General features: G+C 25.7%; 3 protein-coding genes across 3 annotated transcripts; all 3 read left to right on the top strand. All coding sequences in view use genetic code 12, as the record gives it.

The window, feature by feature from the left end:
- Positions 1–4554: 4554 nt before the first annotated feature.
- On the top strand, positions 4555–7971 carry CD36_05920 (conserved hypothetical protein; the record flags this gene model as incomplete). Its single annotated transcript, XM_002417208.1, has 1 exon — positions 4555–7971. The coding sequence occupies one exon, from the start codon at positions 4555–4557 to the stop codon at positions 7969–7971; it is 3417 nt and encodes a 1138-aa protein (XP_002417253.1).
- A 2642-nt stretch (positions 7972–10613) lies between these two features.
- On the top strand, positions 10614–13196 carry CD36_05930 (conserved hypothetical protein; the record flags this gene model as incomplete). The annotated part of the gene is made up of 1 exon (XM_002417209.1): positions 10614–13196. One exon carries the CDS (start codon positions 10614–10616, stop codon positions 13194–13196), a length of 2583 nt encoding a protein of 860 aa, XP_002417254.1.
- A 554-nt stretch (positions 13197–13750) lies between these two features.
- On the top strand, positions 13751–15460 carry CD36_05940 (serine/threonine protein kinase (stpk), putative; the record flags this gene model as incomplete). Its single annotated transcript, XM_002417210.1, has 1 exon — positions 13751–15460. One exon carries the CDS (start codon positions 13751–13753, stop codon positions 15458–15460), a length of 1710 nt encoding a protein of 569 aa, XP_002417255.1.
- Positions 15461–15982: the final 522 nt, after the last annotated feature.

Consider the following 15982-nt stretch of genomic DNA (forward strand, 5'->3'; position numbering starts at 1 on the left):
GGTAGTTTGATTAAACAATTGTAAAAATAGTAAGTAATGGCCTTGTAATGGGGGGGGGGGGTAAAGAAATTTAACTTTAAAATGAGAATCAGAATGAATCAATAAATAAATAAATAATATTAATTAGATGATATATTATATGATTATTTATTTATATTATATTATATTATATTATATTCTAATTTCTTTACTAATTTTATATGCATTGAGGTTATTGCAAAATTTTTTTTTTTAAAATTTGGTAGCTTTTCTAGATTGAAAAAGAAAAAAAGAAAAAGGAAAGGAAAGGAAAGGAAAGGAAAAATTAATTTTTTTGGTTTTCTAAAAATGTTTGATTTAAAGTAGAATAAGATACAAGATAGTAAAATAAAGATGAATTGTGAAGATGAGGAATATGAAAGAAAGAAATTGGAGAAGGTTTTTTCTTTTTTTTTTTTTTTTTAAGATGGTAAACATAACTATAATGGAATATAATTCATAATTGAGTGAAACGATGATTACGAAAATTTGGGTGCAATTTTTTTTTGAAAAGTATAAACAAAGAATTAGTAAATATTGACAGAAAAAGAAGTTACTTGTTTTGCAATCAATTTAATATTGGACAATGTTTGGTTGTTTGGTTGTTTGTTGTTGTTTATAATTAAAATATAATCTCATTGTTTTGATTTAGTTATTATTATTACTACTACTCCTACTACTACTACTCCTACTACTACTACTACTACTACTCCTACTACTACTTCTACTACTAATCTTTGAACTATCTCCCTAACCAAATCAATTCAAATGATAAATAAAACAAATAATCACCATGATTTCAAAATAAGTTATATATATATAAAAATATATATCATAGAATTAGCCTAAACCAAAAAAAAAAAAAAAAAGGACAAGGACTAGTAAATGTTAACTATAATAATAACTTGATGGTTTTTTTTTTTTTAATGTTAAATTAGGGGCAAGTATATCTAATCCATCAATAAGATAACTAAATTTAGTAAAAAAAAAAAATATATATATATATAATAAGTAAACTATAATTCAATATTTAATTGTCCAATAGTTGATTTTTCACTTCCTTTAAAATCACCGATATATTATAATAATATATCACAACCCCAACCAACCAATCAACCAATAAATGAATTGGATTTGGGTTTAAAACCCAAATTTACACAAATAAATCAATTTGGTAACTAACTAACTAACTAACTAACTAACTAACTAACTAATTACATAAATAAGTACTCAAGTACCTAAGTCAAATATAAAAATATAAAAATGAAAGAAATATCACAAAATATTGAATATAGAATATAGAATATAGAATATGTCTATTATTATTTATGTCTATGTTACTTCAAATATTAACTAAAAAAAAAAAAAAAAGAAATTTTTTTCTTGGGGAAAATATAAACAATTGATATCTTTCTATGGCTAATGAAAATATTCCTAACAATCAAAAAATATGATATGATATGATATGATATATATATATATATATATATTACTATGCTTTTTTTTTTTTTTCAGAATTTTCATTACTTCAACGGCATTATCAATAGTAAATTTGATTTTTATTATCATTAAATTTAATACTTGTGAAATGGACTATAAAAAAAAAAAAAGAAAGTGATGAATCTAACCCAATAATAATAATACATAATAAAAACATTACCCACATAAAACGGTAAATAATACATAAAGTAATATTGCATTTACGAAAAAACAAAAAAAAAAAAAACTCAACATAGATATGTAATACTCTACATTTACATTTACATTTACAATGTTCATTCATTCATTCATTCTCTTTCTTTCATTCATTCTCTTTCTTTCATTCTTCAATTCTAATAAACCCAGTTAATGAATATTACTATTTTCTGTCTTTTATTCTTTTAACAATATATATATATATATTGTTAAATAATGGTTGGATGGGGGGGTGGAGGAGGGGGGAGGTGGAGGTGGAGTGAAGATGGTCTGTTTATTTACAATTACAATGGAAGATTTTTATTCAAGCAAGTGAAATTTTTTTTTTTTTTTTTTATTGCGCATATTAATATTACATTGCGTGATTTTGAATTTGCTTATTTAAATATATAAATATAAATATATATTATTATATACAATAAGGTAAAAAAAAAAACTTTTCATTATTGTTATTATCAACATCGTCCATTCATCATTCATCATCCAAATGGACTGATCTAAGACCTAAGACATTTCTGTATAATCTAATATTTAATGTAGATTGACTTAAATCATTGTCTATTGGTATGACTACTATTTCATTTAGTTGCAAAATTTTTTTTTTAACCCCCCCAACTCCCAAAAAAAAAGAAAAAATAAAAGAAACTAGTTGTCTTTCTTGTTATTGTTGTCTCTACCTTCCTATATTATACCAATTGTGAAGTAGTAATCATTTGCTTGTTTCTATTTAATTCATGTTTTACATCATCATTTCAAAGACCGAGAAAAGGAATATTACATATTTGCCAAACTCTTTAATATCTATAAAAATGTTATAAATGATTCTTGTTTAATATTTGATTAAATTGTATAAGTTAAAAAAAGAGAAATAAAATTAAAATAAAGAAGAAACGTCACTTGAAATAACTGAAATAGTTTCCTATTCTAATTGTTGTTGTTGTTGTTGTTGTTCTTGATTTGTTGCTACTTTCTTATGTTAAAAAATGAAAATCCTAATTTATAAACATGTACTACGATAAATAATATCAATGTATTTATGGGAAAACATTCATAACTATAATGTGTTGAATCATTCAATTTGAAAATTCTTGTGATTGAATGTAAAAAAGTGATTGAAATGAATGGAAATGAAATGAAAGAAAATGAAGCAATGTCAGAAATAATATGCAGGATGCGACATCATGTACAGTGGGTTAAAATTATATGTATGATTGTGTTTGTGTTTGTGATTGTGTTTGTGTTTGTGTGCACGCACCGAAATATATCTTACAATCTTTTGTAACCAATAGGCTAAAAATAACTAACAATGTTTATTGTTGTACTTTAAACATCAATGCTTCAAATATATTGATATGTATATATATATTTTTTTATAAGAATCCTACTCCAAAAGAGAGATAGAGAGAGAGAGATAAGCACAAATGCCGGACACAAAGGAAGAGGACCAACTTTATTTAGTATCAATGACATAATCGTTATAACAATAACAATAACAATAGTCTTTTGAATGGTTTTAGTGGTTTTAGTCTTTAATTTCTTTTTTAGTAGGAGAAGAAATCTAAAAACTAAAACCATTAAGAACTCTAATAGGTCTTGTTTGTTGTTTGTTGTTTGTTGTTTGTTGTTGTTTTTAATAATCGTCAATGTTTGTGTTACAATTTTTTGAATTGTCGTATTATTATTATTATTATTATTATTATTATTATTGTATAAGGTTTATTATCAACTAGAGTACCACAACAACAACAACAACATGTATTGTTTGTACTTGATTTTGCAAGTTTTCATAATCATCTTCCTCCTCTTGTTTCTTTATTTCTATATAATCCCTTTCTATTTTCTATTATATTTTCTTCTATTCTTTTCTTTGTTTATACATATATATATATATATTTATACTGCAATCACTTCACCCCAAAATTTTAGTTAATTCTTTTATATATATATATATATATATATTAACAAATCCATTATACCACAACAACAACAACTTCCAACTTCCAACTATTTTTATTTTTGTTATTTCTTATCAAGATTAACGAGATCACAAAGAATAATTCCCAAATAATAGTTACATCAATTGGTTACTACAAGAGAGTGTTTCCCAGTTACATAATATAGAAATACTGTATCTATATTTAACCACAACAACAACAACAACAACAACAACAAATCCACCCCCTTTGAAGATAATAATTATTTATTTATTATAATTTGATTATCTTCTTTTTTTTGCTTTTCTTCTTTGACATAAACTTGCGTTGTGTTGACAAATAATTGAACTCGATCAATAGTTCTTCTTCTTCTTTTTTTTTTTTTTATTATACCGATTTGGGTGAAATTTCTCTTGTGCATGAATTTGCATCAATTCAAATTAACAATAAACAATAACAAACAACAACAACAAATAATTGAATTTTATACAAATCCCAACAACAACAATTACATTCCTTTGAATTCATTAACATTATTTATTTGGAATTTAAATAAAAAGAAAATTTGGACATAGCCCACTCCCCCCCGCCATATAAACATATATATATATATATATACATATATTATAAGTTTTCATACAAGAAAGGAAATCAATATCAACAACAACAACAACAACAATTTCATTGAATCTGGGTTTCATTTTTTGTTTATATTTATAATAATAATAATTTCCTTCAAGTTACATTTGTTTTTTTTTATTTTGGCTTTATTGGCTTTTCTTTTGCAATAAACTGAAAACAAATAAGCAAACCCTCCAAAATTTTTTTTTTTTTTTTTTTTTTAATTTTAATTTTCAATTCAAACTTCCCTTAACTGTTGATCCAAGGGATAATCTCATAAATAACAATGTCATTATCATCACCAACAAAACCCAAGGTACCACCACCAACAACAACACTGTTACCTTCACCATCTTCACCATCATTGAAATTATTCAAATCTAAAAGAAAATTAAAGAATGTTAAAAATTTGACTATTATTGGTCCATTAAGTGAACAACAACCCGGTAAAAATGTTAAAGTAATATCATCATCATCATCATCATTGGTATCACCTATTACTCCACGAATGTCAAACATTCCAAAAACTCCAAAAACTCCAAAAACTCCAAAAAAGACAAATGGATCATCATCAATAATTACTGAAATACAATCTATACCCATACCAAGAATAACGAAAACCTTATTACCAACAACAACAACAACAACAACAACAACAACAACATCTTCAACGTCATTAGAGAAAACCTTATCAATGCCAATATTATTTAATCAAGAGAAAGAAAAGCATGCAAAAATTCCCCAACCAGATGAAATTGATAATAATAATAATAATAATAACAAAAATTCAATTGATTTAACTAATAAAAGTATTATATTAATAACAAAATATGATTTTATTAGTGACACTGACAATGACACTGACAATGACAATGACAATGAAACTAAAAATCATTTAAATATAAAGGCTAAACAATTTTTAAAATTATTGAAAAAAATCGGTAATGGATGGTTATTAGTTCATGATTTATATGATAAAACTAAAATAGGATTAATACCTGCTTCTTATGTTGATATTGCTTTAAATGATCCTCTTGAACCAATTAAATTAACTTGGTTATATGAATATAGTAAACAATCACTACCACTACCACTACCACTACCAACACCAACACCAACACAACCACCACCACCACCACTTTCACAATTATCATTATCAACTCAATCTACAAAACAATTAGGAATTGAAAAAACTTTAAATGAACCACCCATAATATTAGAAATTGAAAATGATAAACCAAAATTATTATTTCAAATTGATGAAATTTTTTATAATAAATTGAATAAATCATTTTGGTATAAAATCAAATTTTTTGATAATTTAAATGATCAAATCATTTATTTAGGGAAATTTTATAATGATTTTTATAAATTACATGATGGAATTATATTACAATATAATAATAAAAATAAAGATTTCCCAATTAAATTACCACCACCAATATTAAGAAATTCTTTATATCATTCTCCTAATGTGAAATTTGATAAAAATTTAATTGAAAATTCTTTTAAATTATCTAATAAATTAAATGATTATTTAAATCAATTAATAATTTATTGGCCAAATATTTTAAATGAATGTTATAAATTTCATGATTTCATTTATAATTCTAATAATATAATTGTTAATACTAATACTAATAATAATAATATTATTGATGATGATATACCTACCAATATAACTAATGAAACTATAATTAAAACATTTTATCCTAATTCAATTATTATTAATAAAAATATTCAAGATAATTCAGTTACTTTTTCTAAAACTGCTCCATTACCAAAATTACCATCAACCATTAAACAACAACAACAACAACAACAACAACAACAACAATATAACAATATCAGACCAATATCGATCAATACCACTAGTACTACCATTAGCAATAATAATGGAAATCTTGTTAGTCCAATCACCAAAACTAGACCAGTTATATCTCCTACTACTACTACTGCTAATAATAATAATAATCGAATTTTTAGATTACCTGATCAATATATTAATAATTCAACATATATTGATCAACTTAGTAAGAAAATTCGTGATAATACTAATACTACTACTATTAAATCAAAAGATAATAAAGATCTTGATAATTTATCTACTATTGTTCATTCAGAAAGTAATAAATCATTATTTAGTTATACATCAATAATTAATACTTATAATAATCATAATGTTGGTGTTGATGATATCACTAATGTTGAATTATCACAATCATCACAATCATCACAATCATCATCATCATTATTATTAGAAACAAATAATGATAATAATATTGATAGTAATAATGATAATCAAATTCCAGATACTTCAATTAATGAAATCCAAAAAAACAACAACAATGACGATGTCAATGTCAACGACAATAAGTTATTAGATAATTTTTCAAATTTATTATTATTATCATCATCATCACCTTCTTCTTCATCACCACCTTCTTCTTCTTCATCTTTATTACCAAAGATTCATTCTAATAAGCAACAACATCAAAAAATTAATTCTCTTTTACAATTGGATTGTCATAGATTAGATAATCATCAACGAATAAATTCAATTCAAAGTGAACCTGAAGAAAGTATATTTGATCATAATCCACATCAGCATCAACATTCACATCAACATCAACATCATTCTGATCATTATTCTTGTTATTATTATTATTATCGTCAAAATCACAATCATAATCGATATTGTAGTAGTTGTACTACAGCAACTAATCATAGTTCAAAAATGAATTCACCTTCAACTACTCCATTAACAATATATTCTCAAGATCAAGATGAATCAGGAGGAGGAAAAGAAGGAGGAAAAGAAGGAATAGCAATATTTGAAAAATTCCCTACTCAAAACATCAACATTACAATAGATAAACCATTACCTAAATTACCATCAACTCCAACTTTAACAAAAACAACAACAACAAAAACAAAAACAACAAACACAAAAGTCAAATCTATGATAATAAATTCATCAAATATTATTCCTGTTACTGAACAATCTGCGAAAACTTATTCTTATAATAATGGTAATAATAATAATGATAATAATAACAATAATAATTCATTAGTTTTATCTTCATCACCATCACTTTCTCCATCCAATAATTCATTATCAGGTTCAACTTCAACTTCAACTTCAACTTCAGCTTTAGCTTTTTCTACCACTTCTTCTCCATCTTCTCCTCATGGTTCATTTTTCGAAGTATCTATGAATAATATAATTCATGAATTAGATGAATTTAAATTCGCCTTAGATTCTAAACCACCACCACCATCACCACTATCACCACCAATAATTGATAATACCATTACCACCACCACCACCAAGTCAGATAAAATTCAAATTGAAGTTTATTTAAATAAAATAGATATAAATTCTATTGAATCAAATGATATAATTAAATTTCAATTATTTAAATATGATATATTATCAATTGATTATTTAAAAAAAATTATTAGTTTTAAAATGTATAATGATTATGAATTATTAAATCATTTTAATTTATTTTTATTATTATTATCATCAACATCAACAGAACTCAAAGACAATACTATTACTGCTACTACAATTGATGATAATGATATTAAATTGGTTTTACTTGATGATGATGATTATTTAATAAATTATATTAATAATGAATCAATTATTAAATTGAATTTAATTAGATCAAGAGCTAAAAGAGAAACTATTTCTTAAATCATTATATATTGGATATAAGGGAGAGGTGTTTAATTCTTGTTATGTTTATAGTTATTTAGTTATGAATTTATTAAAAAAAAGAAAAACAAAAAAAAAAAACACTCAAGTCAATTAGATTTACAGTAACTTCTAACTCCTTTTGATAGAATTATTGATTTGTTAAAACTATAGATGTTGATATTATCTATGTACCGCTACCAACTGTGTTCTTGTTTTATTTTTTTTTTTCAATCTTGTATTATAATTAGAAACATATTTTCCAAACAATTTTTACGATTCCAATTTCCCAAAATTAATTTAACTTAATTGGTAAAAATAAGCAAGTAAGCAAGTAAGCTATGGTAAGGTAAATAAAAAGTTTCAATATCAAGGGAGAAGTATGTTGCTTTTTAATTGGTTGGATTTTAAGAGAACATATATATATTTCCTACAAACATTCCAACTTGATGCAAAAAAATTTCTTTTTTTTTTTTCTCTCTTTCTTTGATTGCGATTTTCAACCTCAAAGGGGAAAAGGGGGGGGGGGGGGAAGGGAGTTGATATAATGAAAGAGTAAGCAGTTAGTTGAATTGGGAACTAAAGGGGGGGAGGAGGGAGCTAATCATTAATAATGTAAATAGAAGATATAATATAGGTAACTAAGAAAAAAGAATCCATTGAAATGAAATGAAATGAAACGAAATAAATGACAAAAACACACACACACACACCCCTACTACAATGTGGTCCCAATTTAACTATGAAACAACAACGACAACAACAACAAGATTTGATAAATCAAATAAGTAAATCACGTCTCTTATTTCATCTGTTAGTTATTAATTATACCGAAAGGGTAATAATAATAAGAACTGAAACAGAACTATCAATCAATCAAAAAAAAAGCTAAGCAGGAACAACTTCTATGTATGTGGGATGTTGGTTTTACAAAGAGAGGATAAATTTCTTAATAATATTGTTATTATTATTATTATAGTATTTGAAAGGGGGGGGAGAGAGATAGAAAGGAAGGACAAATATATTCTCAAAGTTAAAATCACGTTGATATTATGAGTAACACATTAAGGACATTAAAGCCACCACTAACACAAACGATTGTGTAAGAAGAAGAACAAAGAAAGATGGGAAATTCTAGAATCCATTTATACTCTACTCTAATAAATAGAAATATGACCAAAGGAATGGAAGGATGGACCTGTTAATAATAATAATGACCAATTCTATAAACGTGACAGCAACAACAAGAACAACAACAAGAACAAATAGTTAGATAAATATCAATTGTGTAACATATTATTACTGCTGGCTTTGTAAATGACTTGTATTGTTTCAAACGTATTCTTTTAAAACAATGAATGAATTAAACAGCAAACAACAGCAAACAACAATAAATGTATTGGCACAACTTACTCTAACAAATAAGAACAATAGAAAAGGAATCACAATCACAATCACAAGAATTTTTTTTCTCTTTTCCAAACCCAAATCTACATATATATATTTTCACATTGTTTCAAAAAAGTAGAAGGAGATTATATAATCCATCATTATTATTATCATCTATTTGGTTCAATCACATATGATTGTGATCGTATAATACATACATACATACATACATACATACATAAGAAAATAGAAAACGCGTTACATTGTTGTTTGGGTTTTTATTTTTTTTGTGCTTGTTGGTTCTTGCAAATTATTTTCTTCTCAACGTACACTACTTTTTTTTCTAACTTAAACTTGAACATCCTCCACATGGTAATATTACTTTCTATACATTAGTAGAAGTAGTAGTAATCTTGTAAGAATATTTTTACTCAGATATCTTGCTAATGTTAATTCAATTTTAATAAACTAAACTAAAAATAAAACAAAAGAAATAAGAAATTAAGCAGGTTTAATTAGATTACTAAAAACAGTTATTAAGAAGAATTTTGATTTACCAACAACGACAACATTTACTTTTGTAACTTAAATTATTCTTTCATTTTTTTTTTTTGTGTCATGCACACACCACCACGTACCGTACCAATACACTTCCCATTTCCCACTTCCCACTTCACCCATTATTATTTATTATTCCATCTCTTCCTCTTCTTCCAAACTATTTCACTCCTTTCAATCTTAATTCATATTATTCATATATATATATATATATTACAACTCCACACCAACAACTTTCTCTTCTTCCCCCCCTTTATTTCCCATAACAATAATTTTATTTTTTATTCCTTTATCCTTCCATTACCATTATTAACCCTATCATTTGTTTCATAAATTGATTAGAAGGTTACTACAACTACAACTACAACTACAATATTATTTTTTTGAATCAATAAGTTTATTATTATTCAACATTTACTTTCTGTAACAAACTCAATTTAAAAAGAACAATAATCAAATAACAATTTAACACAGAGATCATCCCTCAACACGTCCTTTTATTTATTATTATTATTATTATTGTTCTTCTTTCAATTTTTTTTTTCACTTTCACTTTCATGTATCATTAAATATATATATATATAAGTACAACTACCTTTTAATTTGATTTCTTGTTATTTTCCATTTCCATTTCCATTTTATTTGTTTTATACTAATTCCAAATATTTCATTTCAAGACAAAAAAATATATTCATATGTTAAAACTGTCTACTATATCAGATGACGTTCATCGTCCTATTAGTGTTTATGCTACACCTCCATTAGATATTTCTATTATTGATGAAATTGAAGAAATTGATGAAATTGAAGAAGAAGAAGAAGAAGAAGAAGAAGAAGATTTGATGGATAAACATTCTTATCAACTGTCTCAATTATTATTCACTCCTCCTACTTCATTAGATAATAATTCAAAATTCATTCTGTCATTTGAATCTCCAAGAACTCCTCCACCACCACCACCTCCTCCTCCACAATCATCATTACAATCAAACCAATATTCTCATCTAACTCCTAAAAGAATTAATAGTAAGAATTCTCAATTGACTTCAGATACTCCTTCATTATTGAAACCACTGTTATCTTTAAAATCCATGAAAACCACCACCACCACTACTACTACTACTTCATCATCTTCTAATTCATTCAAATATCAACCTCCACCTCCATTACTGTCCAATCCTCTATTAAAATCCCCATCCAAATCACCCAATAGAAGAAATAGTACTAGTAATGTTGCTGGTAATTTACTACTGTCTCCATCAAAATTATTGAAACGTTTATCAATGAGAATTTCTTCATCAAATTCAAGTAAACGAAATTCAATTGTTCCAAGTGAAATTAAAGTAACTATATCAAAACCACAACCACAACCGCAACCACAACCACAACCACAACAATTATTGCTGCCTCGATTACCTTTACAAGAATGTGAAACAAATCCAGAAGGGACATTACAATCACAACTGATACCATATTTAAATGCTCAAACACTACCAGTACCACCACCACCACAACATGATAAACCAATTCCATTACCTTCATCACAAGATGAATATCCATCACCTACATTATCTCTTACCCCACCATATTTGACTTCACCATCAAATTCAAATTCTTCATCATGTTATAGTTTACAACAACAACCTTCTAAATCTTCAACTTCTATGGTATCATCAAATTTACCTTCTCAAAAATTAAACAAATCATTGTCAAATAGTACTAATGATGAGAAGAAGAATATCCCAAATATTGATAATACAGTGATTGATACACCAAAGAAAGAAAGAATAAGAAGAAGAAGAAGAAGAAGTCATACTATTAGTGCATTTATGTCACCTCGTAAATTAGTAGATGAATATCATAATCGAGTTAAATCATCTTGGAGAAATTCCCTGACACCTAGTTCTTCTCAATTGTCACAACCTATAATACCTTATTTACAATATCCTAAACCATCAACTGAAGAATTGATTGGATATAAATATAAAGAAGATGAAGAAGAGGAAAAAGAGGGGGTTCAACAAAGAAAAGAAGTAAATCAACCACCACAACAACAACAAGAAGAAGAAGAAGAAGCTGATGACGAAGAAGAAGAAGAAGAAAAAAATGATAAAGATTCACAGGACCCTCAAAATATTGGTGATACATCATTAATTAGTGGGATAATCAATGATATAATTACAACTAATCATACCCATGATATAACTTCATTTTCTGGATATTCCTTAGATAAATCAGTAACTACTGATATTGATATTGATAATGATAATAATAATGATAATGATAATGATAATGACACGACTAATTCAATTCTTGTTTTACCTGTATCTCCTCAAAAGAGTACATTTTCAATGACTACTACTAATTCCACTATTACATTTGATAATGATAATGAATCATTTTCTTCACCACCATCAGTTTCAATTTCTTTAACTCCAATGAGTAAACATCATCATAATCATAATCATCATCATGATGTTATGGGAGAGTATAATGATACTTTAGATACTATTAATACATCATCAATCACAACTGGATTTGATGATGATAATATCAATGGTATTAATTATAAAGGAAGTATTTCAAATCAAAGAAAACAAATTTATAAATATCATAATCATAATCATAATCATAATCATAATCATGTTCAATCACTGCAAAGACGGAAGATTCATCATCAAAGTAAATTATCAACATCTACTACAATTAGTACAGCAGCAATGATTGAACAACCTCCAATAACATCATTGCCATCAACATCAATATCATCAACATCATCATCATTAAAATCAGAATCAATATTAAAATTGAATATTTTCATCCAAGATTCAACCACTAACAACAATAACAATAACAAGAATAGAACTTCTTCTTGTTCTTCTTCTTCTTCATCATTATTACAATCGATGATTTCTATTAAATTACGTAAAGATAAATTAAAAAATCTTGATGAATTAATTAATTTAATCATTTATAAATTAATGAAAAAATTAAATCGAAATGATTTAATTATTGATAATATTAAATTATTAATTTTTTTCAAATCCAAACAAAATTCTATTGATAATAATAATAATAATAATAATAATGGTGGTCAAGATGGTAAATTATTATTGAATCCAATAATTTTAAAAGATCGAAAAGATAAGAAAAACAATGGTAACAATTCTTCTTCTTCTTCTTTTTCTTCTTCTTCATCGATTAATAATTATAAAAATGATTTATTATTGGAATATATTCAAATGAAACTGAAATTATATATTAAAGCTATTATTTGATTTAAATGTATCATACATACATACATACATATTATTATAACTTTGTTTTTATATTTTTGTTAATGATGATTATTTGTTCAATTGTATTATAAAAAAAAAAAAGGTTTACCGTATTTGATATTTTGTTATTTCATAGTTTGTTTATATTTATGTATTTGTTTAATTCCTTTTTTTTTTTTTTGGTTTAATGTATTTTTATATCGGAATTTCTTAATCATAAATGAAATGAATCTCTATCATTATCGTCTCAGCTATATATCTCCTATTGAAGATTGTTCATCTTAAATTGTTCATTTGAGTTTATTGTTCACGTCATGGAAGGTAAAGTCACGTGTGGGTAGGGTAGGAGTTAGTTTCTTATTTGGGCACGTGTAAGCGAGTAGATTTAACAGAAACGTTTGAAAGTTTTTTTTTCTTTGTATGTGTGTAGTTGTTCTTTACTACCACTACCACTTCTTTTTCTTTTTCTTTTTCTTCTTCTTCTTCTTCTTCTTCTTCTTAATATCAACTAATGATTAATATTTATTACCACCAAATAGAACAACTATTTTATAATGACAGATATATTTGATATGGAAGATGAAGTTTCCACATTAACTTCTCAATTCCATACGAAAATCATTATTAGTCCTGCTGCTCCATCCATTCCCACAACAACATCAACACAAGAATTAAATTATAAATTAATTGATGCAATAGATGAAGAAGAAATAGAAGAACAAGAAGAAGAAAATGATGAAGATTATGATTATTTACCACAAGGCTATCAACCACAATTATCTTCTAGACCAATAAAAATCAATAACAACAACAACAACAATAATAATAATAATAGACAACGAAGGAAATCATCAATAGTTTCATCATATGAAGTAAATATTACAAATTCTTATATATCTTCATCATTAATAATTGATAGATCTCCAGGAATAGTTTCTAATGGAGGGAATAATAACAACAACATCAAGGTTATTTCTCCACCAAGATTATCTGATTTTGAACCAATTAAAGTATTAGGGAAAGGATCATATGGTAAAGTGTTATTAGTGAGACAATTATCTACTGGTAGATTATTTGCTCAAAAACAATTGAAAAAGGCATCATTAATAATTAATCAACTGCTGGAAGAAGAAGAAGAAGAAGAAGAAAAAAACTCAGAACAAAAGGAAGTTGGAATTTTTGGAGTTAAGATTCATGAAAAAAATTATCAACGAACATTAAATGAAAAACAAATATTAGAATTAGTTAATCATCCAAATATTGTTAAATTATTTTATGCATTTCAAGATAATAATAAATTATATTTAATATTAGAATATTTACAAGGTGGAGAATTATTTCATCATTTAGCTATGGAAAAATTTATGAGTGAAAAAGATTCAAGTTATTATATTGCTCAAATGTTATTAGGTTTAAGATATCTTCATTTAAAATTAAAAGTAATTTATCGAGATTTAAAACCAGAAAATTGTTTATTAAATTCATTTGGTAATTTAGTATTAACTGATTTTGGATTAAGTAAAATAGCTACTGATAATGGTAATACCAAAAATCATTCTATAACTGGAACAGTACAATATATGGCACCAGAAATCTTACAAGGTGATGCATATGATTTTGCTGTTGATTATTGGTCATTAGGTTGTGTTGCCTTTGATCTTTTAACTGGTTCACCACCATTTACTGGGAATAATCCTAAAAAAGTATTGGAAAAAATGAAATCAATTAAAAAAACTCTTAAATTCCCATTTTATTTAAGTTTAGATGCTAAAGATTTTTTAAGAAAATTATTACAAGTAAACCCTGATAAAAGAATTAATCTTGATAATGAAGAAATTTTCCAAAAATTTAAACAACATAGATTTTTCCGTTTTATTGATTGGAATCGTTTAGAAAATTTACCTCATCAACAACAAGAACAAGTAATAGAGGAAGATGAAGAAGATGAAGATGAAAAAAAAGTAACAATAAAACCTGGGAAAAAAGGTCAACAACAAAAAATGATTATACCACCAATTTTACCAGTTATTACTGATCCAATATTAGCAGAGAATTTTGATACTGAATTCACAGAAATGGATTTCACTCCTCCTCCTCCTCTTCCTCCACCACCACCACCATCATCATCATCATCATCACAACTAATACCTCAACAACAAAAAGGGTTATCATCCAACAATACCACTTCTGATATTTTAAATATTCAAGGATTCTCTTATACAAATCCTAAATTTATAGATTATTCATTACATAATAATAAATAGAAATATTAGATTTTTTTAGACTTGCAATTTAGTATTTTTTTAAGTATTTGCAACTATAAAGAGTGTAATTAGTGTTACAAGAAAATTTGAACTGTTAGAAGTTGGAATGTAAATTAAAAAAAAAAAAAAAAAAAAAAAAAAACTGAATTGGGAGAATTAATTACTTGCATAGATAAAGAGTAATTATTATTATGATCATTTGGTCATGGAAAATGAAATGGAGATTAACTCATCCCATCACAACAACAAAGAAAACCTCCTTATTCTGTTTGCATCATTTCATTCAATAACTATTGCTGTTGTCTAGAATATTGAATAAAACCATATTTCTTACCAGAATGTAAATCAATTTTAGTAAATGATTTTTTTTTTTTTTTGGATTGGCGGTTGTCAATTGGATAGACAACACCTCAAAGAATCAAGATTACTCATCTCATCTTATTCAATTGAATAGGTTGATTTATTCTGTGGAAAAGTATTTTTATTTGGTATATAACACTGGGGTAGACTAATACATCATGT

The sequence above is a fragment of the Candida dubliniensis genome, chromosome 1 (genome assembly GCF_000026945.1).
Source record: "Candida dubliniensis CD36 chromosome 1, complete sequence".
NCBI lineage: Eukaryota > Fungi > Ascomycota > Pichiomycetes > Serinales > Debaryomycetaceae > Candida > Candida dubliniensis.